This window comes from Sorex fumeus, unplaced genomic scaffold, assembly GCF_029834395.1.
Source record: "Sorex fumeus unplaced genomic scaffold, SorFum_2.1 ptg000051l, whole genome shotgun sequence".
NCBI classification, from domain to species: domain Eukaryota; kingdom Metazoa; phylum Chordata; class Mammalia; order Eulipotyphla; family Soricidae; genus Sorex; species Sorex fumeus.
The window spans coordinates 11,433,822-11,459,040 of record NW_026606108.1 but is presented as its reverse complement, the minus strand read 5'-3'; the positions used below and the strand labels follow the sequence as shown (position 1 = coordinate 11,459,040).

The 25,219-nt window shown below is 44.0% G+C and overlaps 1 protein-coding gene across 1 annotated transcript in view; it reads left to right on the top strand.

Moving 5' to 3' along the window:
* SLC26A2 (solute carrier family 26 member 2) overlaps positions 1-23,998 on the top strand; it is a 29,797-nt gene extending 5,799 nt beyond the window's left edge. The window contains exons 2-4 of the mRNA XM_056124755.1: positions 9,851-10,016; positions 13,339-14,065; positions 16,350-23,998. Coding sequence (XP_055980730.1) covers positions 13,364-14,065; positions 16,350-17,873 — 2,226 coding nt within the window. The 5' untranslated portion in view covers positions 9,851-10,016; positions 13,339-13,363 and the 3' untranslated portion in view covers positions 17,874-23,998. The remainder of the gene's footprint in view (positions 1-9,850; positions 10,017-13,338; positions 14,066-16,349) is intronic.
* Positions 23,999-25,219: the final 1,221 nt, after the last annotated feature.

The window sequence follows — 25,219 nt, the reverse complement described above, 5'->3', positions numbered from 1 at the left end:
CCTTCAGTTATTCTTTCAATTTTGACCTCTCTCCACCTTCACTTCTGATTGCTTCCTGGACATCTGAATTGGACATCTGAGTGAAATTCCAGGCCCTTGAAACCTGAAATCAGATTTTTTATTGCCTCTTTCAGTTCCCAGCTCCATATTCCTCTCTGCAATTCATTCTTCCTTTTGTGAAGTCCACCTCATGTTTCCTAAACAGTGTCCATCTCCTTGGGGAATCCCTGCCCCTCCTGAGGTTTGCCTCCTCTACTGCCTCCAGCCTGTAATCCACTCTAAGAATGTAATAAACCTGGTACATACTCAGTGTATTTCTTTACCAGAACCCTCTCTTAACCTACTGATCACAGGTAGAAACTGGTTTCTTTTATTCTTTTTAGTGAGAATTTGCTGGCTTTACTATGCTGGGCATTGGTATTGGTATTTGGGTATATCGCACAAATAAGTAAAATATAGTTGATAGTTATATTTTTGAGCTTGGGGCCACACCCAGTGATGCTCAGGGGCTACTCTTTCTTAGCTCTGTGCTCAGGGATCACTCCCGATGGTGCTCAGGAAATCACTTGTTACTGGGGATCAACCGTGGATTTTTTGTGTTTTTTTTTTTAATTTTGTTAATTTCTTTTAGGCACCTTATTTACAATACTGTTTTTTGGTTTTTTTTTTTTTTTTGAATCACCATGAGATACAGTTTCAAAACTTTTCTGTTTGAGTTTCAGTCATACGATGATCTCACACCCATCCTTCCACCAGTGTACATCTTCCACCATCAATGTCCCCAGCACCCGCCCCCATCCCACCCCTTCCCCTGCATCTATGACAGACACTCTCCCCCATACTCTCTTTTCTATTGCTTGTTATGAATAGCATAAGATGTCATGAGTCCTCACAAGTGGCCACACGCTCCTGGAATTCTAAAATTTTAGATAATTAAGGTCTGGAGAAATCTCTGCAGCAAGCTGCTCGGTTTGGAGATTCTTCTGCGTGTCTCTGGATGGTGGCTGTTAAGGAGCTTAAGTAGCAGCCCAAGACAGTTTGTGGGCGTGAACGCCAGGGTCGCTAGTGGGGGGGGGTGAAAAGGAGTGGCCCATCCCCTATTCCTTGAGGCCTGGAGTTTTCCATCACTGAACCCGCATGCCTGCACTTCTCATTGGGTCTGGAGGTTGACAGTCACCAGGGATCTTAGGGGGTAGGTGGAGGGACAATGCCTGCACCCATCTGAGGCACCCCAGTAAAGTTGGCCTGGCTTAAAGTCCGGCGGTATCTCTGCAGCAAGCTTCTCGGTTCGGAGATTCTTTTGTATAGTACTGTTCTTTTTTTTTTTTAATTTATTTATTGAATCGCGGTGAAAAAAGTTACAAAGCTTTCAAGTTTAAGTCTCGGTCATACAATGATCAAACACCCTTCCTTTCACCAGTAATTATTTTTCACCACCAAGAACCCCAATATACCCACTCCCACCCTTCCCAATGCCTGTGAAGCAGGTGATTTTTTTTTTTAAATTTATTTATTTATTTATTTATTGAATCACCATGGGAAAGGTTACAAAGCTTTCAGGTTTAGGTCTCAGTCATGCAAATATCAAGCACATTTCCCTTTACCAAAACTTATTTTTTACCATGAAGAACCCCAATAAAACCCCACCCCCCACCCCTCCCAGTCCCTGTGGGGCAGATGAATTCTAGTTAACACTCTATCTGCTTTGATTAGATTCATTGTTTCAATAAAAGATTCACCACTATTATTTAGAGTTTACCCCCCCCCCCCAATCAGACATGCTGACAAAGCATTGTGAAGTGATTGAAGCAGGTGATTTCTACTTAACTCTCTCTCTACTTTGATTACATTCATTATTTTGACAAAAGATGCACCATTATTGTTTGGAATTCCCCCTCAACAATCAGAACTGCTGAAAAGGAATTGTGAAATAATTTGTTTTCTATTGCTGGTTATGAAAAGCATATGATGTCGTGTGGCCGCTATTGTGACCGCACGATTTTGAGTTTCTGATATTTTACTAATTAAGTCTGGAAGGATTTCTGCCAAGAGACGGATAATTATGAGATTGGTTTCTGTGCATCTGGTGCCATGGCCGTGCCAGAGAGCTGCTCGTGGGGGGGCAACTCATGGCCTCAGTCGGACATGAAGGACGAGCCCGTTTTGCCCCCCTTCCCATGAAGCTGCAGTTGCCCTGTCACCACTGGCTCATACCTGGCTTTCCATCAAATAAGCTCTGAGGCAGCAGCCACCACACTGCTGGGAGGGAAAAAGGCGGAAGAGACAGACACCCTTTCCCTCCCGGGGAGCCATGATGCCTTAGTTTAATGCATAGTCCATTCACATTTCTGCCGCAAGCTGTGCCTCTGGAGCCATGGCCGTGTCGGAGAGCCACTCACGGGGGGCAACCTGTACAGTACTGTTAATGATGGAGTTTCATGCATGCAGCGTTCCAACACCATAACCTCCCCAGAGTGTCTGCTTTGCTTCACCATTTTCTCAGTGTCCCCTGCCCTAATATTTATTTATTTTTAAATTTCTATAGACACAACTTCAAATGTCACAGGTGACATTTAACATAAGAAAGACAAACCAGATACGGGTTTACTGGAGCATAGGTGTGACGGTGTGAAAGTATTTCATTGGGGCAGTCAAGGAAGGACTCTTTAAGGAGGTCATGTACAGGATAAGACCTGATAGATGAAAAGATGCCTGTGAAGGTCTGGGGAAATGACTCGAGGTCTGGAGCACCTGCATGCAGGAGGCCTGGCTTCAGGCTCTGAGCACGTATGGGTAGTATCTACTAAAACAAAAAGTGGCCTGTGAAGATTTGGAGGATGATGATGATTCCAAGCAGAAAAGTTGAGCACGTTCCAAGATCTCATAAGGGGTTTCTGTTTCCGGGATCAAGAAGGCCATGAGTGGAAATGGGGGTGGGGAGATCAGCAGGGTTCAGATATTGTGAACTATAGAGTAAGTCAGGTGAGCTCTGATTGGAGGAAAGGGTAGTGAGAAGCTACTGACACCAGATGTCTTGGACAGTGGGGAAGAGGACAGAGACATTCAGGGGGGGAGGGAGAGATAGGACTTGCTTGATCCAGTGCATATTTGAGTAGGAGGTAGGAAGAAGAAATTGACCCCACTTTTCTTTCAAGTTGATGTTCATCCTCTCTGGAACATAACTTTCTGCTTTTCCTGCTCTAGAAAAGCTTGTAAACTTGTGTTCTTTCTTGAACATCTCTCTCCTGCTCTAACTCTCTCACTCTCTAATCTCATACTCACCCACATATCTCTAAATTTCTTTTAATAAAGACAGAAATTTAGAGATTTTATTTCACCACACACACAAAATAAAAAGATGGAAGAGTGGGAGGCAGGGAGGAAGGGAAGGTGGGTGGGTGGCCCTCAGTTTGGGATCTAGGTTCTCTGCCATGTTGTGTCTACCAATGGTTAGCTTCTAGCCAGTACCTGATAGGTGCTGATGATTTTTTTTTTATTAGTGAAACACCATGAGGTACAGTTGTAGACTTACAAACTTTCGTGCTTGGGTTTCAGTTATACGATGATCGAGTACCCATCCCTCCACCAGTGCCCATTCTCCACCACCAATGATCCCAGTAGTCCTCCCAACCCCCCCCATCCCCCCCCCCCATCCTGCCCCACCTCTGTGGCAGGGCATTCCCTTTTGCTCTCTCTTTCCTTTAGGGTGTTGTTATTTGCAATAGAGATATTGAGTGGCTATCGTGTTTGGTCTATAGTCTACTTTCAGCACACATCTTGCATCCCAAACAAATCCTCCAAACACCCTTTACTTGGTGTTCTCTTCTCTATCTGAGCTGGCTTTTCTCTCAGCATGTGCTACCGGCTTCCAAGCCGTGGAGCAGACCTCCTGGTACTCAACTATTCTTGGGTGTTTGACTCCCACTCTGTTACTTTATATTCCTTAGATGTGTGCAGTCTTTCTATGTCTGTCCCTCTCTTTTTGACTCATTTCACTTAGCATACTTTTCATGTAGAACCACTTGTATGCAAATTCCATGACTTCATCTTTTCTAACAACTGCATAGTATTCCATTGTGTAGATATACCAAAGTTTCTTTAACCAGTTGTCTGTTCTTGGGCACTCGGATATTTTTTCCAGATTTTGGCTATTGTGAAGGTGCCAATGATTTGATGAAGACCAGTCTCTAGCTCAGTTCAGCACTTACACAATCCAGCCTTGGCAGGCTTTGGGAAACTCAGAAAACATCCTGGTTCTGTATCCGCAAGATTCGTGCTAGCTTCACAAATGTTTTTCAGTGCCAAAAGCCTGCATCACAGCTCTGTGTGTGAGATTGGCAACACCAGGGTCGCCAGCACCAGTGAGCGGCCCAACTAAAGCAAGGCCAGGAGAGCCCATGTGTAAGCATGGGGAGCATCCGTTCAAGGGTGTGAGCCCTGCAGTCTCTCTACTACTGGGGAAGCGATGCCTGGTGAGTGCCCCAGCTAACTGCCCCAACTCCAGGCCCAGGTGTGTGTGCATGTGTGTGTGTTTTTGGCGGGCAGCGGCAGCCATTGCAACAACAAAGGGGAGGGGAGGGGCAGCAAAGATTTAAAGAGTTTCCATTTCTGATTCTTCCCGCACCCCTAACCTCAGAACTACTGCTGTTGGTGTTCTCTTCCCCTGAATCCATTTTCCAAGGTCTTCCTCATTCTTTCAACTCTGAGCCAGACTTTAGAGCCCAGGTGAGATTGGTCCTTCCCCAAAGCCTTTCTAAACCTAGTCCAGCTCTTACAGCTCGTTCCCCTGTAATCATTGACACAGATCACAGGAACAAACAAGCTCATGTTCATTTACACAGCAAAGGGTGTGGCATACACAAAGCATCAGAGCAAAATAGAAATATGGAATCATTACATCTCAGAAGCAGAGTTTACCGACCCATCCTCAAATGATTGCTCTCTGGAAAGGCATCTTAGTTTCTCAGATGGCAAAGAGGTTTTATGCACACTGGCTGGAGCCATAGCACAGCGGGTAAGGCATTTGCCTTGCATGCAGCCAACCTGGGTCTGATTCCTCTGCCCCTCTCAGAGAGCCCGGCAAGCTACCGAGAGTATCTCGCCCACACGGCAAAGCCTGGCAAGCTACCCGTGACATATTCAATATGCCAAAAACAGTAACAACAAGTCTCACAATTTGTTGTGAGATGTTACTAGTGTCCGCTCAAGCAAATCGATGAACAGCGGGAGTGTTCATCAATGAACAGTGCTAGACAGTGCTAGATTAGAATCACAGGATGGAGCCAGACCTGTAATGAAGGTCAAGCACTTGCCCTGCTTGTGACAAGCCCTGGTGCTTCCATCCCTGGGCTCTACCTGCAGCAGCCCTGAGCATAGAGCTGGGAGTAGCTCCCAAGACTGCTGGGTATGGCCCACCCTCCCCACCCTCCAAATATGAAATTGAGAAAGAGGAATTATTGAAATTATCTGCAGTAGGGGCTGGAGAGATAGCTGAAGGGGCTCAACGCATGTTTTGCATGTAGGAGGCCTGGGTTCAGTTCATTATATGCTCCATTATGTGCTACTTAAAGTAGAAACTACTAAGTTGTTTTATTTAGAGCTACAAAATTTCAGCTAGAAATGGCCCATCCACTTACAGGCTTTATATCACGACTGACTCTCTCTGGTTCACTGCCCTTGGAATCTCAGTAATTCACCTGGGAAATAGTGCCGGAGCTCCTGTGCAGACAGATGCCTGGATAAAATGTATTCTCCAGATTACAACTACTGAAGGCTCCCTGTTAAAGAAGAAAATAGAGAAATATTTCCCCCTTTTTTGTGTATTCTAAAATGCCACTGTATATGCTTGCATAAAATGTATTTGTCAAGTATTCTAATGTCATTTCCTCAGTCTTTATTTTTTTTTTATTAAAATAACTTTTTTCGGATTGCATTCATCTGAGGGACATAAAGTAACAAAATAGGAGATTAATACCCAAGAATAGCCGAGATCAGTACCAAGAGGATTACTCCATGGCTTAGAGGCCAGCCTGGCATTTTAGGGAAAAGGGCAGCTCAGATAGAGAAGGGAGCACCAAATGAAGGGTGTTGGGAGGATCCTCCCAGGAGGGGAGATGCATGTTGAAAGTAGTCTGTGGACTGAACATGATTGCCACTCAGTGCCTCTTTTGCAGACCACAACACCCAAAAGGAGAGAGAGAACAAGGGGGAATGCCCTGCCACAGAGGCAGGGTGGGATGGGGGGTATGTGTGTGGGAGGGATACTGGGATCCATGGTGGTGGAAAATGGGCACTGGTAGAGAGATGGGTACTTGATCATTTTATAATTGAAAGCACAAAAATTTGTAAATCTACAACTGTACCTCATGGTGTTTCACTAATAAAAATAAAATAATAATAATAATAATAACTATTTTCCCCACAAGTGACCCCTGAGCACAGATCCAGGAGTTGCCCCCCAAGTACTGCAGGTTTTAATCCCCCCTCAAAACTCTCCTAAATAAAATATTTTATTCCTTTATTATTGGTGTCAGGGAGTGCATGTTTGAACCAAGTCAGTGGTGCCAAGGGCCAAAGTAGGGTTGGCAGTATACAGGCAAGTACCTTAACTCCTGTGCTGTTCAGAAGATATGTACCTGGACACAGGATAACCCCATGATCACTGTTTGGACACTCAGTGGTCCACGTGTCCTCATTTGTAATGCGTATATCTTGGGGATAGAAGATGAACCAGAGTGGATATTGCTTTCAAGGAGCTTAATTTCCTTGTAGGTCTTATCTATAACTTGGATTAAAATAACTTTAAATGTAGTTTCCCTACCCCTCCTTTGGGTTTTAAAATATGGTTGAAAAACTCCTTTTTGGGGAGCTGGAATGATAGCACATCAAGTAGCGTGTTTGCCTTGCACGTGGCCAACCCAGGTTCGATTCCCTGCATTCCGAGTATTGCCAGGAGTAATTCCTGACTGCATGAGCCAGGAGTAACCCCTGTGCATCACCGGGTGTGACCCAAAAAACAAAAATAAAAACCAAAATAAAAACCTTCTTTTTGGTTTTGGAATCACACCTAAATGTGCTCAGGGCTTACTCCTGGCTCTGTGCTCAGATATCACTCCTGGTTGGGGCTTGGGGAACCATATGTGGTGCCAGGAGTTGAACCCAGGACATCCCCACCCAAGGCAAGCTCCTTACTTACTCTACTTAGTCTCTGGTCCTGAAAAAAAAATATTTTTTGAGAAAAAATTTAGGGGATGATAAGTAGAAAAGGTAAGAAAACTATCTAGATCAATTGGGAATGAGGGTGAGGTTGAGGGCACACCATTGATATCCAGGGTTACTCCTGATTTTACCCAGGGATGACTCCAGGCCTGGAGGACTACGTAGGATGCCAGGAATTAAACTCAAGTCAGCTGCGTGCAAGGCATATACTATCTCTTTAGCCCCCATAAATAAATAAACTTTGGATTCAGACTGATGGTTGAGTCATTTCCACTTCTAGGACTGTTTGTGAGTTTTTCATATCTAGATCTAGAAAATGGGCATAGAGAAAGGAGAGTTCGGTATGAGTTTATAGATGTCTCCTAGGTCATTTTGAGTTGTAAGTAACTAAAATTAGTATATGTTGGGTAGCTGGATTCTTAAATGTTTATCATTACCTGTATTGGAAGAACCTAATGGGATAGGAATTGTACCATGCTTAAAATACAAAACAAGGGGCTGAAGCAATAGTACAGCAGGTAGAGTATTTGCCTTGCATGTGGCCAGCCTGGGTTCAATCCCCAATACTACATATGGCCCCTAAGCTTGCCAAGAGTGATGCCTGAGCTCAGAGCCAGGCGTAATCCCTGTGCACTGTTAGGTGTGGTCCAAAAACAACAACAACAACATTTTTTTTTAAAACCCTATTCTTGGTATCCTAAAGTCTGAGTTTTATTACATAACTCATTTAAAAACTAAATAATTTACAAAATTGGATTTTTTCACCATTGTAATTGTGATAACTATTGTAATCTATATTTTTAAAGTGGGTTTATTTTTGTTTTGTTTTGTTTTGTTTTGGGGCCTCACCCAATGGTTCTCAGGGCTTGCTCCAGGCTCACTCAGAAGTCACTGCTTGTGGTACTATGAGGTACTAGAGATCAAACTCCTCTCAACAGTAGCCCTGCCGACTCAGCTATTTCTCCAGCCCCTAGTGGGGGTCTCTTGTAGGCGACTTATTATTGTGTCTTATTTTAAAGTCTAACATTCTGCCTTTTAGCAAGCATATTTAGACCATTCATACGTAATATAATAATTTATATATTTGGATTAAGCATCTTGCGGCCTATTCTTATTCCATCTGTTTTTAGTTGTTTTTCCTTTTGAGTTAATTAAGAATTTTTTTATGATTTCAGTTTATACGGTTGGCTTATTTATAACTTCTCTCTTTAGTGATTGGGGTCTTGGGGGGTGGCCCTCCCAAGTGGTGCTCAGGGGCAAGGGGGCCCACCTCGCAATACTTGGCCACCTGAACAGTTGAACAAAGGACTGCTACAACCCTGCAGTGCTGGGATTACCCAGGCCACCTCAGCCAGGCTGGGGTAATCAATGATTTTTAACAGTATTGGGGATCTAAGTAGCCAGCACCCTTATATGTGTAAAAGTATATGTTTTACCACTGAGATGTATCTGGCTCTCATAGCTCTATTTCTTTCTTTTTTAAAATTAATTATTTTGGGGGGGTGCAGAGCAATAGTACAGAGGGTAGGGCATTTGCCTTGCATGCGGCCAACCCAGGTTCGAACCCCAGCATCCCATATGGTCCTCCCAGCACCACCAGGAGTAATTCCTGAATGCAGAGCCAGGAGTAACTCCTGAGCATCACTGGGTATGACCCAAAAAGCAAAAACTAAATAAATATATACAAATAATTTTTTTTAGGAAGGGAGGGAGGGGAGTACCTATGACTTTGCCCTGCTCTTGCTATGGAAATACAGGACAAGTGTCCTTCCACTGTACTATCTCTCTGCCCCCACACCCGATGTACTTCTGTGATAGAGATAATATTTTACTATCTTCTAGTGAGTGTAGTTTCCAGTAAGAACCCTGCTATAGTTCTGTGTTCTATTCTGTTTGAACTGCACCCATTGGTGCTGGGTGGGAGGCTTCCCCCTGACTGGGGACTCAGGACTGTGGTGCCAGGGATCAAACCCAGGCCTCCAGCATGCCACACATGTGTATGGGCCTTTGAGATATCTTCCTGGCCCCAAATTTTATCAATCTTTCTTGGTTGGGAGGGCGCCAGTGCTGGGGACCAAACTGGGCCCCGCAGTCAAGTTTTCTGCCACTGACTTACATTCTTGACCGTTATGGATTTTATCTTTGTCCCTGAGTCTACCCTGTGTGTTTTATCTCAGGGCTGTCTTTAGGATTTTATCTTTCTTCTTTGTTTTCAGAAACTTGAATATGGTGTGTGTAGGTATGAAATTTTTGTTTTACTTTTGTATTTGTCCAAAGGGACATATATATTGAAGTCATATAAATTGAAATCCTACTCTTATCAAGTATACTGATGATGCCATTCGAAGCATTTTTCATGAGGCCAGAGAGAACACTGGGTAGGGTTCAATTCCCGGAATCCCTTGCACACCGCAGGAGTGATTTCCTGAGTGCAGAGACAGAAGTTACCTATGAGCATTGCTAGTGTATCCTTGGGTGAGGGGGAAACAGCATTTTTCCAGCTCTGTTTCAGTATATTTAGTATTTCAACTTAGTTGTTCTTCTCTGTAGCACTTTGTTAAGTACAGCAGCTACACAGAACAAGATCATGATTCTGCCCGTTGTTATTATAATGCCTCTTTCCTATATCTAGGTCCGAGATAGCCCTTTGACTCAGAAATCAACAAGAGCTGTTCCAAAGTAGAAGGATGTAGGGAATACACGCTAATTGACCGGTGAGCAGGAAGTGCTGAGAGCCGGATCAAGACCGCTGAGCAATGACGCGCTTTGCATGCTGTGCCCAGGTCTGACTTGATTAGGTAAGGGGTCTTCTAACTCTGGTTTTCTCTCTATTACTTAGCAAAACCATCAAAGAAACTATAAATTTAAGTTTTGTATACTGAGATAACCAGTGATAATCCCTTAAAAATCCTAAACGAAGTTAATGTGAGTTGCTTTCATGGATTTTTTATTTTTATATGGGTGATGGGTCCTGCTTATGGCATCTTTGAGACATTCAGCTTATAGAACTTCTGAAGGGCCTATTTTTCTGTAACTATTTTATCTATGTTTTATCTATTTATCTATTGTGTCTTTTTTTAATCTCTATTCAGCCCTAGTTATACACTTATTTGTTCATTTATTATGCCTCTTACTAAGACTGTTTTTGTGTGTTTGTTTTTGTTTTTTGGGTCATACCCGGCACTTCTCAGAGCTTAGTCCTGGCTCTGTGCTTAGTGATTATTACTGGCTTGGAGGCCTATATAGGGTGCTGGGAATCAAATTTGGGTCAGCCACGTGCAAGGCAATTGCCCTATCCACTGTATTATCACTCAGGCCTCTGGCCCCTCGTTTTAAAGCCTGCTATCTCAGAGTTATTCTATTACATTTGTTAATGGTTAACAAAGATTTTTTTTTTTTAAGTTCTCTCCAGGAGCTGGAAAACTTCCCGCTGAGCTGATAGGAATTGTGGTTAGGACTAGTGACGCCTGCGCCTGTAGAACTCTTGAGGGTGGGGTGATCAGTGGGAGGGGAGTTTGTTCAGTGCTTTGTAGAAGAGGTGGAATCGTAAGTGAGGAGTGGGTTTGGGCCACCCCTGGCTGTGCTCAGGGATTGCGCCTGCTGCTTAGGGTGTGCTGAGGATCAAATTAGGTTGCCTCAAGTGCCTTAACTTAACCCCATGCTCTCTCTCCAGCCTTAAATAGATTTTTTTTGGGGGGGGGCATCCCTGGCAGTGCTCAGGGCTCCTGGCAGTGGACTCAGGAATCAATCCTAATGGGGCCTGGGGGCCATATCGGGTGTCAGGGATTGAACCCAGACTGGCTGCATGCAAGGCAGACGCTCTTCCTGCTGTATTATCACTCTGGCCCCTTTAGATGGATTTTCAAAGGGCAATACAGGGATCTCTAGAAGGAGGGAGATGATGGTAGCATTCTAACCTCAGCCAACAGCTAACACAGACTCTCAGTTGGGTGAAGTATTTATTAAGGTTTTTTTTTTCTTTGCTTGCATTTTTCAGTTTTCTTCAACCACACCCATCTTTGAACTCAGGGATTGTTCCTGGTGGCCCTCAGGGCTCTGTGTGGTGCTGGGGATCCTACTTGCAAGGCGTTTGCTCAGCCCATCGAGCAATAGCTCAGACCTCCAAGATTTACACTTTGTTCCTTTCAGAATCTTCCTGCCTGCCTGCCTGCCTTTCCTTCTGTCTTTTAGTAGAGACAGAGAGATACAGAGGAGAGAACCCTATAAAAGTAAAACAAATAACATGCCCCAGTTGTTATGCCGGCAGCCCCTAAGTGGAATGTGTCTGTTTCTCTTTCCTCCTCTTTTACAGTAGCATAGATAAGAACCTTCCAGGACCCGTTTGGGAGAGTTGGCCTGTCAGCCCACTCTGTGCTCTGGACCGTGGTTTGCATCATCAGTATCTTACGAACTTCTCTCATCTCCTTCCTACCTAACAAAGATGTGCTTTTATTTTATTTTATTTTATTTGCTTTTTGGGTCATACCCAGTGATGCACAGGGGTTACTCCTGGCTTTGCACTCAGGAATTACTCTGGTGGTACTCAGGGGACCATATGGGATGCTGGGACTCAAACCCGGGTTGGCTGCCTGCAAGGCGAACACCCTACCCACTATGCTATCACTCCAGCCCCCAAGGGTGTGCTTTTAGAAGACTTATATTTTCTTTCTTTTTAAAAAAATTTTTATTAAATAGCCATGATTTACAAAGTTACATATAGTTGCATTTAGGCAACTACAATAATTCAACACCAGTCCCTCCACCAGTGTCAACTTCCTTCCACCAGTGTTCCCAGACTCCCTCTCAACCCCACCCCTCCCTCCACCCTCACCTGTCAACTTGACAGGCACATTATAAAGTTTCATTGGTTTCTGCTTAGATCTCATAAAAGACATATAATATTTCTGCCCTAGTTAACCCTTTAAGTTTTCTACAATTAAAAACATTTTTGGTTTGGGGCCACACCCAGCAGTGTGCTCAGGGCTTATTTCTGGGACCTGAGCCTTAGTCTCTGATGGAGTGCAGGAAACCGTATGGGGTACCAGGGATCGAACTCTCGTGTACAAGACAAAACTCCCTACCCACTCTACTGTTATTCTGGCCCCAAAACCCAAATCAGTGCACTGTAACACTGTCCTCCCATTGTTCATCGATTTGCTCGAGCAGGCCCAGTAACGTCTCCATTTTGAGACTTGTTGTTACTGTGTTTGGCATATTGAATACATCACGGGTAGCTTGCCAGGCTTTGCCGTGCGGGCGAGAAACTCTCGGTAGTCTGCCGGGCTCTCTGAGAGGGACAGAGAAATCGAACCTGGCTTGGCCAGGCCTCCTGTGCGCAAGGCAAACACCCTACCTGCTGTGCTATCACTCCAGCCCAACTTTTAAAATTTCTGGCCCCACTTTTAAATGTTTTTCATTTTTGTTTTGATCCACAGCTGGTGGTGCTTAGGTGTTGCTCCCGGATCTGCACTGGGGGATCACTCCTGGTGGACTCAGGGGACCATATGCGGTACCAGGGGTTGAATCCGGGTTGTTTGCATGCAAGGCAAACACTTTACTTGCTCTGCTTATCACTCCAGCCCTTTCATTTTTATTTTTTAAAAAGTTTATTATTTACTCACTCTTTTCTTTTTTCTGTTTATCTTCATCACCTTAGTAGGTTATTTAAAAAGCATTCTTACACCACAGCAGAGTCCTTGTTTAAGGAGTTACAGGTAGGAGGGAGAGGTGAATGATTAGGACTAAGTTGGTTCTGTAGAATATTTGGGAGTAAAAATCCTGCAAAGAAGACAATCCGTATCATATAAAAAAAGAGGGGACAGGTCACCTGATACCTTTCCTCAAGGAAAAACTAGAAGAGAGAGAGAGAGAGAGAAGATGAAGGAGGATCCCTGGTGGTTTTTATTTGGAGGTAGTCCTATATCCAGTGCATTATTTATTTTGGCTTGGCTGTTTATGACCGAGTCTGGTAAAGATACATAAGGCCCAAGTAAGGAGAATAAAAGTGTAAGACGTCTGCCCCCAAGCAGAATTTCTTTTCTTTGTCCTGATTAAGTAAGATTGCTAAATGTGTGAGAACTAAGAATGAACTAGCTGACCCTGGTATTTTCTCTGGGCTAGGACACCGAAGCATCCATCTGCAGAAATGTCTTCAGAAAATAAAGAACGACATGACCACAAGGACTTGGTTGAAGAAAATGACCAAAGCAGTCCTCCATCTGGGGTCCATCTGGAACTTGAAATGACTTCTAGAACTGACTTCCAGCAATCTGAGGTCAATAACCAATATAGACCTCGTCCTCGGATCCACTTGGAGCCTCAAGAGAAATCAGATACCACTTGCAGTCAGTTTGTCATCAGGAAAATACGGAAGAGTTGCCAGTGCAATGCATCCAAAGCCAAAAAATCCATTTTGGGTTTCTTTCCTGTTTTGCAGTGGCTTCCAAAATACAACTTAAAGAACAACATCATAGGGGATGTGATGTCTGGCCTGATTGTGGGCATTTTGTTGGTGCCCCAATCCATTGCATATTCCCTCTTGGCTGGCCAGCAACCTATCTATGGTCTGTACACATCCTTTTTTGCCAGCATCATTTATTTCCTGTTAGGTACCTCCCGTCACATCTCTGTGGGCATTTTTGGAATACTGTGCCTTATGATTGGTGAGGTAGTTGAGCGAGAACTTCACAAAGCTGGCTATGACACAAAGCTGGCCCAGACTCCTGCTCTGTTAGAAATGGTTTCGAATGGAAGCACAATGAACGAGTTACCAGATGAGATATGTGACAAAAATTGCTATGCAATTACAGTTGGCACCACTGTAACCTTTATGGCCGGAGTTTATCAGGTAAGGAATAATGAAGCAAGCAAAGGAAATATGCATAATATCAGCTCTCGGAGGGCTCTCAGGGATCGTAATCAAAGTTACCTTCATTGAATGCTCAGGACATAGGAATGGTAGAGCCAAAATTCAAAACCGTGGTCTGACTCCACGGGTAAGATAAGTGTACTACTTCTCCTAGCCTATGGATTTCAGTCAGCTACATTTTAATTATTTGGCGATAAAAGTTTAGAACAGAAAGTTGCTTCAGATCCAATATACCCCAAGTACCTCGTAATGGTACATGTCCAGCATCCTTGGTTTGCCTCAGTTTATGTGTGGTTGCCTAATGGCAACATGAGCAGTAACGGTAAGAAAAGAGTACAGTGGAATGAAGGCTGAGAGTTCTCTCTGTTGGGGGCCTCTTGCCTTTGTTTTGGAGCCACACCTTGTGCTGTGGGGGTTGCTCCCAGCTCAGTGCTCAGGCATCTTCTGGCAGTGCTTAGGGAACCTAAATTTAATGCCAGAGCCAGACTGGGCCAAGTATTTGCTCCACCCTGTTGAGCTATAATTCTAGCATCTAGTGAGTGACTTTTTTTTTTTTGGTGATAGTGATTAGTGGGGGGCAAATGGGGAGAGGGTTGGCACAGCCTGTGATGCTTGGGGGCAACTCCCAGCTCTGTGCTCAGGGGTTATGCCTAATCGTTCTTAGAGGATCCCTTGCTGCTAAGCATCATACTCAAGCCTCCTGCATGCAAAGGGCATGTGGTTAGCCCATTGAACCATTTCTCCAGCCTAGGTGAATGACTCCTACTAAATACAGTTTTCTTGGATTGTTGGGGAGGGAACTGCCAAGAGAAATGAAATTCTGGGCTGGAGATATAAATCATTGATAGAGCACTTGCTTTGCATGTATGAGGTTCTAAGTTCAATCCTGATATAGTGGGGGAAAAGAAAAATATGGGAGGGAAGGGCAGGGAGAGGCAGGGAATAAAGGGACAGGAAGTTGCATCTCCCAGGGACTATACTAATCTGCTATTTCTTATCATATGCTGCCCTTATGGCCTCTCAGAGTCCTATCAGCATTAAAATTCTGTCGCAGACATTGGGTCCCAAGATGGGAAAGGAAGAAGAAGCTCACAGTGATGGTACTGGGATGAAGAGAGAGAGAAGGGGATGGTGTGCAGACAGTGTTGGTATGTCTTGCCAGCATTAATGAACAGCACAATAGAATATGAGGAACTGGAAAGAGAAAAATAAATAAAAGTTGGACCTTAGAACACTACTATGTAAATAGTGTGTCATAAACACTATATACTGAGTGAGAATAGTTTCTCATGTGAGATTCATTTGTTTGTTTTTGGGTCACACTCAGGATGCTAAGGAGTTACTCCTGGCTCTTCACTCAGGAATCACTCCTGGCAGTGTTTGGGGGAGCATATGGGATGCTGGGTATTGAACTGGAGTCAGCCACATGGAAGGCACATGTTCTACCTACTGTACTATTGCCCTGACCTCTGTAGTAGTAATTCTTGATTTAAAGAAAATATGATTTTGTAATGCAGAGAATTTTAAAAGGTATTTTTATGATATCCATGGATTTTTTTTTTTTGCTTTTTGGGTCACACCTGCCAATGCTCAGGGTTTACTCCTGGCTCTGCACTCAGGAGTTATTCCTGGCGGTGCTCAGGGGACCATATGGGGTGCTGGAGATCGAACCTGGGTCGGCCGCATGCAAGGCAAACGCCTACCCACTGTGCTATCACTCCAGCCCCAATGATATCCATGGATTCTTGAGAACATTCTTTTTAAAGGCTTTCTGAATCTTACTCAGGGTTAGAAAACATTGTCCAAGAAGGTAAAAATAGAGCTAAAGCAATAGTATAGCAGTAGGGTGTTTGCCTTGCACACAGCCAACTTGAGTTTGATCCTCAGCATCCCATGTTCACCTGAGCACCACCAGGAGTAATTCCTGAGTGCAGATCCAGGAAGAACCCCTTAGCATCACCGGGTGTGACCCAAAAAGAAAAAAAAAGGTATAAATCTAATTTTTTTTGTCTCAGCTGGGCTTATGAGTAATAGTGTGACCTTGGGGAAACTGTCCATCTGAGTATCAGTAGACTGAGAAGATTGTTCTCTGAACATGCTTTTCCTTGTTCAGACTCTGTGATGAACAATATGCAACAATATGTGCTGTTCATATTGTTCAAAAGCAAATTCACGATACACCTTCAGACAGAGGAATGCTATGGTAATGCAGAATATAGATGCCCTCTGCTATGTATTAACACATGTGCATCTTTCCTTCCAGGTAGTAATGGGCCTCTTTCAAGTGGGCTTTATTTCCGTCTACCTCTCAGATGCTTTGCTGAGTGGATTTGTCACCGGTGCCTCCTTCACAATCCTCACATCGCAGGCCAAGTATCTCCTTGGGCTCAAAATTCCTCGGAGTAGTGGTGTGGGTTCATTGATCATGACGTGGATACACATCTTCCGAAATATCCATCAGACCAATATCTGTGACCTCATCACCAGCCTTGTGTGCCTTCTGGTTCTTGTGCCAACCAAAGAACTAAACGATCACTTTAAGTCAAAGTTTAAGGCACCAATTCCCACCGAGCTCATCGTCGTGGTGGGCGCCACCCTGGCCTCTCATTTTGGTGAACTCAATGCGAAATACAACAGCAGCATTTCTGGGCACATTCCCACGGGATTCATGCCACCCAAAGCACCAGACTGGAGCTTAATTCCCAGCGTGGCCGCGGATGCTGTAGCTATTTCTATCATTGGCTTTGCCATCACAGTGTCACTTTCCGAGATGTTTGCCAAGAAACATGGGTACACAGTGAGAGCTAATCAAGAAATGTTTGCCATAGGCTTCTGCAACATCATCCCATCCTTCTTCCACTGCTTCACAACCAGCGCAGCTCTGGCCAAGACCCTGGTCAAGGAATCAACCGGCTGCCAGACTCAGCTCTCAGGGGTGGTGACAGCCCTGGTCCTTCTGCTGGTGCTCCTTGTGATAGCTCCTCTGTTTTATTCCCTTCAGAAATGTGTCCTCGGTGTGATCACGATTGTAAATATCCGGGGTGCCCTGCTCAAGTTCCGGGATGTGCCCAAGATGTGGCGCGTGAGCAGAATGGACACGGTCATCTGGTTCGTGACAATGCTGTCCTCCGCACTGCTGAGCACTGAACTAGGCCTGCTCACAGGGGTTTGTTTTTCCATGTTTTGCGTCATTCTCCGCACTCAGAAGCCAAAAGCTTCACTTCTTGGCTTGGTGGATAAGTCAGAAATCTTTGAATCCGTATCTGCTTATAAGAATCTCCAGACGAAGCCAGGGATCAAGATTTTTCGCTTTGAAGCCCCTCTCTACTACATAAACAAAGAACATTTTAAATCTGTTTTATACTCAAAAACTCTCAACCCAGTCTTGGACATGGCGGCTCGAATGAAATCAGCAAAGAGAAAGGCGACACAGGAAATGGTAACTCTCAGTGCCCACCAGGATGAGGTTTCTGTGCATCTTTCCCTTGACCCCTTGGAGCTCCATACCATAGTGATTGACTGCAGTGCAATGCAGTTTGTAGATACGGCAGGAATCTCTGCACTGAAAGAAGTTCGCAGGGATTACGAGGCCATTGGCATCCAGGTTCTGCTGGCTCAGTGCAGTGCCTCGATGAAGGATTCCTTGGTCCATGGAGAATATTGCAAAAAAGAAGAGCAAGAAACCCTTCTCTTCTACAGTATTTATGAAGCAGTGACTTTCGCAGAAGAGTCTCAGAATCAGAAAGGAATATGTGTGTCTAATGGCCTGAATCTTTCCAATGATTGACCGAGAAGTAGACTGGAAAAAAGAATAATGTCCAGCCAACATATTGATGTCTCAAGGATGTGCGACATTTTCCACACTCGAAGGTTCACCCCACGGGCCATTCCTTTCTTTGAAGTGGATCAATAAATGAAGCAGAGTTTACCTTAGAATAAAACAAAGGCAACATTGAAACTCCTGGCTTGCTTTCAGACACAAGGAATTCTTGGCATGATAGATAAAGAGCCCTTGAACTAACTGAACTGAAAATCATCCTCCCGACTTTAGGTGATATGCATCTAGACTCTTCCTTCACTTGAGGTCAGGTGCTGGAGTCTTCTCCATGGTGGCTGCTTGTGGAAAGGGTACAGGGAAAGGATATTGTGCCTGCTAATATAGTCTTATACTCTCAGGACTGGAGGTTTCTGAAGCTCTGTGTGTGTGTGTGTGTGTGTGTGTGTGTGTGTGTGTGTGTGTGCGCGCGCGCGCGTGTATGCACGTGCACGTGCGTGTGTGCAGGCAGGGTTGGGGGTTGTGGGGAAGCAGACACATTGACTTGCTTCTCTACTGGAAGCCTTTGCAGTGCTCCCAGGAGCAGACCCCACTGCACGCCTCTCCTTAAGGAAGAGCCTTAGACTCAGTCGCCTCAGGAGTCTGAGCCCTGGGCAAGTCTGAAGTCCTGCCTACCAGCCTCATTTAATGTTTTTAATCATGCCTTTTTGTTTAGAGTAAGTAGGTAAGCAAAAAGCTCAGGAGTCAGCACAAATGATGGGAATCCTCTTTTCTGTGGTCTGTCTGTTTTGGGGATTATTTCTCAGCACTAAGCTCCATGTGGACCTTCAGCATATTTTCTCTGGGATCTGCTCTAAGGGACTGTCAGATTACCAGGGAAGAGCTTGCTAGATGAGCACCAGGGTAGTTGGAGACAACATTTTAAATGAGCTGAGGCAAACTGTGAAGGATGGATTGCAGAAAAGGAATGATTGATAAATTTGTTTATGTAGCAGTGAAGCGATGTTTTGTGGTTTTTTCGTCTCATAGCATTTGCACAGGGTAGACTGGGAGCAAACGGTTCTCTCAAATACAAACTTTACAAGAAAAAAATTTTGTAAGCGATAAAAAAATGCACACACGTGATAGAATACTTCCAGAAGAGTGTCAGTAATTGATTCATAGATGTTTAACTGAATGCAGAAGCAGTGCTGATCACCGTAAACCCCATGATGTACAATAAAGATTGATGACAGGGGCCAGAGAGATGTTGCAGTGGGTAAGGCACTTGCCTTACACATGTCCAAGCCAGGTTCAATCCTGACACCACATTAGATTTCCCGAACCACACCAGGAGTGATCTCTGAGTGCAGAGCCAGGGCTAACTCCTCAACACCACCAGGTTTGTCCCCCAAAACCATTGATGGCAGTGATAGCTTTTGACTCTTTGAGCCACTTCAAACTATTCCATGGAGAATTTAGAAACAGTGCATTTATACAAACCACGTTCTGTGGAGAATATCTCCCTTATGGTGGCTGGGACCAGAGAGACAGAGAGAGAGAGAGAGAGAGAGAGAGAGAGAGAGAGAGAGAGAGAGAGAGAGAGAGAAGAAAGAACAGGGAGTAAGGTGCTTGCCCTGCATTTGGCTGACCCATTCAATCCTCTGTATCAAATGGTGCCCCAAGAACTACTGGGAGTGAGCTCTGCAGGATGTGCACCCCCCTGCCAATAAGTAAAAAATTTTAAAACTGGCAGCTGGCAACAGGTTGGGCCTATAGCAGGTTTTGAAAAGCAAGGGTGTTTGACACTAAAAGCTTGTGATCTAGTTCTGTTTGGACTTTAATGCGGTGGGGGGGGGGGGGCTTCAAAAATTAAGGAAGAGGGGGAAACATTCAACGATACTATTTGAAACAAACCATAACTGCAAATATGTAGCAGTGTAGCACTGTCCTGGTTGTTCATCAGTTTGCTCAAATAGGCACCAGTAACATCTCACAACAAATTGTGAGACTTGTTGTTACTGTGTTTGGCATATCAAATGCACCACAGGTAGCTTGCCAGGCTTTGCCATGCGGGCGAGATACTCTCGGGAGCTTGCCGAGGTCTCCGAGAGGGGCGGAGGAATCGAACTCGGGTCGGCCATGCTGGCTGTGTGCAAGGCAAATGCCCTACCGCTGTGCTATCACTCCAGCCCAACTGCAAATATGTAAAGTTTCTTTTTTTTTTTTTTTGCTTTTTTTGGGTCACACCCGATGATGCACATGGGTTATTCCTGGCTCTACACTCGGGAGCCACTCCTGGCGGTGCTCAGGGGACCATATGGGATGCTGGGGATTGAACCCAGGTTGGCCGCATGCAAGGCAATTCTCCAGCCCCCTAAAGCCTTTTTTTTAACCTGCTAAACAATTTAAGGACTGAGAGAGGCAGAGCCATGTGTGGCTCATCTGCTGGGGACCACTTACACAGCTCCCAACTCCACTACAAGTGTTGCTTTTCTGTTGCTAGAGCTCAGACCATCTGTTCACATGAACTGTCTCTTTCTGTCATTCACACAAGGCAGTTTCCCAGCAGTCAAGTTGGATTTCCATCTCTGAGGTGTCTGACATCATGATGGAATGTAATAGTGTCCTAAATTTTGTGTTCTTTTAGAATGTGTTTGGAATTTTAGAAAAGTTGACTGTTTTTATATCTGTGAGTTTTGGGTGATTTTTAGCCAAATATGCCCTTTTATCAAGCTTCATAAATAGAAATAGACACTAACAGGGTTTTTTTTTCTTGTCATTTTGTTGTTGTTTTGTTGTTGTTGTCATTGCTGTTGGGGGCCTGTGGTGCTTGGGGGCGGGAGTCTTCTCCAGGCCAATGCTTGGAAGTTGCTCCTACATTCCATCCCTTTAAGCCAGTTCTGCCCCCTCCTCATTATTTGAATTCCTCTTGTCCCTACCCCAAGCCAGGTCTGGATTGAGACTATCATGACTGATCCCATAAGGAGACTAATGAACATAAGCGCCTCTATAATTTTGCAAACACTAGCAAAGGAAAAAACTGGTCCTGGGCTGCAGAGATAGTACAAGGGTAAAGGGGCTAAGGCACTTGCCTTGTGACCCTGGTTTGATCCCCAGCACATTTGATCCTCCCAAGCTCTGCTAGGAGTAAGCCCTGAGCACTCTTGGGTCTGGCCTAAAGACTATATATGTATGTGTGTGTGTGTGTGTGTGTGTGTGTGTGTGTGTGTGTGTGTGTATGTGTGTGTGTGTGTGTGATCAGTCCACAGAATTTTACCTTTTGTTGACGTTTCTGTTAATAGGTGAATATAAATAATTCTGAAGTATTATGCAATTAGTAGATTCTTTAATTGTGTTTCAGTTTGTGAACAACCAAATGAATGAGACCTTCTGTTTTTGGTAGCCATTTTTGATGGAAAAGAACAAACTAGAACCTTATACTCTGTGTCTGTACTTATACACTGCTGAAAACGTGTGCGGGTATTTAAAGGGATCAAACCTGAAACCAAAGCCTGATTCTCTGATAAAAGTGCTTCTATTTTCTTACTTAAGGACACGGACATGAGTTCACTAGGTGATATTTTATAGACTTTATTTATGCAGGAAATATCTTGCACTTTAAACTTTGAAGTCTTTTTTCATATTGCCTCTTAACAAGTATACTACAACACCCTGAGTACCTTAGAATCGTCATTTAATTGGAATGCACTGTGTACATACTTGGTGGTTAGTACTTTCACAACTGAACTTTTTAGAAAACTTGCCACAATCAGTTTGGTGGTGTGTACCAGCACACAGACTAAAGATGACCTTCTGGAGAGGTGATGGAACGAAATAGTGAAAATGCAGTTTGACCAAGCAGAGGAAAGAGGGACTCAGTGAATAGTGTCTTTCATCTAGATGTTGTGACACACTGTCGGTGCTCCTGGTGGTGACAAAAATGGCAGGTATCTAAGAAAGGCCAAAGGAAAACAAGGTTTGGATAGTCCAACTAAGCTTTTAAATAGTCCTAGATATTGAGGCCAAATTGTGTGGGGAATGGTAATCTTTAAGACTTTTAGGGTGTGGGGCCAGAACGATAGTACAGAGTGTAGGTACTTGCCTGGCACATAGTCAGCCGACCCAAGCTCCCTGGCATCTTGTATGGCCCCTTGATCCCTGTCAGGAGTTATCTGTGATCACAAGGCCAGCAAGAACTAAGCCCTGAGCACTGCCAGAGTGGCCCAAAAACCAAAACCCACTATTATATCTGCATTCTAATATGACAACATTTAACCCAAAGCAGTAATTTTCTGCAGAAATATTTTCTTAGTCATTTGCCATTTGAGAATGTCTTGTCAGGGTGCTGGTTCTGTTTTTAATACACAAGGAAGATCTGGGGTGTAGTAGATTTCATGTGAACTTCAATTCAGTCTTGACAAATCCAAGTTCTGTGGTCCTTATTAATATGACTTCCTCTCTGTATTGTTTTCCTCTCTGTAGTGCGAGGCATGAGGCATAAACTCTTTGATTAGTTTGGTTTGGGGGCCACACCTGGTGGTGCTCAGGGCTTACTCCTGACTCCGCCCTACAGTCAGGGATCACTCCTGGCATGCTCAGGGGACGAAATGGAGTTCTGAGGATCAAACCTGGATGAGTCACATGCAAGGCAAGAGCCTTATCCACTGTATTGTTTCTCCCTCGCCCCCCATAAGTTCTGACAATACCTCAGATGTGTTCCGAGGACCAATGCAGGAGTCTGGAGCCAAGCGTTGGGGCCGTGGTGCTAACCCCAGAAGCTGGGAAAGACTTTCTTTAACTTGGGCACTTAGGAGTTGCTTTGTGCAGAAGACTTGTGCTGAGCCCGGACTAACATCTGAGCAGGCGGAGGCACAGAAGCCCCTGTTCTATACAGGAAATCATTCCATGGTGACAGAATGACTGATGTTTTAGACTTTGCTTAATTTTCCTGTTCTTTAATGTTTCTCTTTTTTCCCTCTATTTTTTTTTTAAATTTGCCTTCTGTGTCTGCTTGTTTTTTTATTTATTTTGGTTTTGAGTGCCACACCCAGCAGTGCTCAGGGCTTACTCCTGGCTCTGCACTCAGGGATCACTCCTGGCAGTAATCGGGACTATGTGGGGTTCCCAAGATTGAACCTGGGCAAGTGGCTTACTCACTGTGCTCTCTGTCCAGCCCCTCCTCTAGTATTTAAAAATATCTGTTCTAGTGATACCTTATTTAAAACTGGACTTAATGAATTAGATCTTGATGGCTTTTAGAGTCAGAATAAATTTGGCTTCTTAGCTGGTATGAAAATTTTAAATAATCATGAATCACTAATTTGAGTGTGATAACAATGAAAATACCATCCTGAAAATTATATAGGTCAAAATGTAACACACTTTTTTAATTTTTTTTTTTTTTTGGGTCATACTCAGTGGTGCTCAGGGCTTACACCTGACCTGGGATTGAATCTGGAACATGTGCAAGGTAAATGCTCTCCCACTGTACTAGCTCTCCAGCCCCCTGGAATGCCACCTTTTCATCAAAGAAAAATGCTTTTATATGTAAATTAAAAGTAAATTTTATATTTCTAAAATTTTTGATTTCTAACTTAAGGAACAGAGAATTTGTATATATGTGGAGATATTTGTTTTTATAAGGTAATATTTATCCTGGTAAGGACTTCTCTCTTGGGGCTGGAGTGATAGCACAGCGGGTAAGGCGTTTGCCTTGCATGCGGCCCAACCTGGGTTCAATCCCCAGCATCCCCCCTGAGCACGGCCAGGAGTAGTTCCTGACTGCATGAACCAGGAGTAACCCCTGAGCATCTCCGGGTGTGACCCAAAAAGCAAAAAAAAAAAAAAGACTTCTCTCTTTTTTTAAGTTTCACAACTGAAACTTTAAAATTCAGTTTTTGGGGCTTCAGGCTCTGATCTTGGGGGACTATTCACTGCCAGGGATTGAACCAGGGTTGGCCATATGCAAGAAGGAACTCCTGTACTATCTCTCTGGCTCCTGCAACTGAAATTTTAAGGTCACTTTTAAATACACTTAGGAACGTTAAATGAGTATTTACTAAGCAGTAGATTTTGAAATATTTTTTTATTTTGGTAATACAAAATTTTAATTATGAAAACTGGAATAATAAAGAACTCAAAATGCCTTTACTGAAGACACATGTTCGTAATTCTACACTGGAACCTCTTATAACCATTTTTGGACTTAAATTATGGCTTTGAAAAAGCTGAGTAATGACAATATCATTATAAAATAAAGTGCCAAATGTCTAACTGAAGATCTTTCAGTTAACAGAAAAGCATTCTAAACTAGAAAAAAAACCTTTAAATTTCAACTTTAATACAATCTCTCTCTCTCTCTCTCTCTCTCTCTCTCTCTCTCTCTCTCATCTCATCTCATTTCTTGTGGTGCTCTGGGAACCATGCAGTACCAGGATCAATATAGGCCTCCTACATACAAATTCCATTCCGGCTGGAGCGATGATAGCACAGCGGTAGGGCGTTTGCCTTACACGCGGCCAACATGGCCGACCCGAGTTCGATTCCTCCGCCCCTCTCAGAGAGCCCGGCAAACTACCGAGAGTATTCGATATGCCAGACACAGTAACAACAAAGTCTCCAATGGAGACGTTACTGGGCCCGCTCAAGCAAATCAACGATCAACGGGAGGGCCTTTACCTTTACCTTTTACCTAAAATAGGAAAGTACTTGGAATCAAACATATCTTGCTTTTCAAGTCAAATAACTGAATAATTACTTTAAGATCTGATGCCATAATTTCTCAAAAATTGCAACAAATCAATCTGTATAACATTCTGCTTTTTTCTGTCTTCCACTGTGATTTTTTTCCAATTGAAAAATTTTTATTGTAGTTAAGAGTGATAGTACAATTAAATGTCATGAATTCTTGTGAACAACTTTATAAAAATAAAATTTAGAAGGAAAAAATGAGTGATAGTACAGCAGATAGTATGCTTGCCTTGAACACAGCCAAACTGGATTTGATTCCCAATAACCAAATATGATCCCCTGCAGCACAACATCTGGTGCCTGAACTCTACTAGGCCCTATCCTTGAGTCCAGAGCCAGGAGTAAGCTCTAAGCAATGCTGGATGTGGCCCAACTCCCTCAAGTTAGGTTTTGGTTTTGAGGGGCCAAAAGATAGTCTGGAGGTTCAGGCACTTGCCTTCTATGTGGTTGACCCTGATTTAGTCCCTCACACCATAGATGGCCTCCTAATCCCCAGCAGGAGGGGCTCCTGAGGACTGCCAAACATGGCCCCTCGCCCAAAATTCGGGTTTGAAAGCCACGTCCTCTGGTGCCCAGTACCACTCCCTACTCAGTATTTGCTTCTTGAGGGATCATTCAGTGCATAG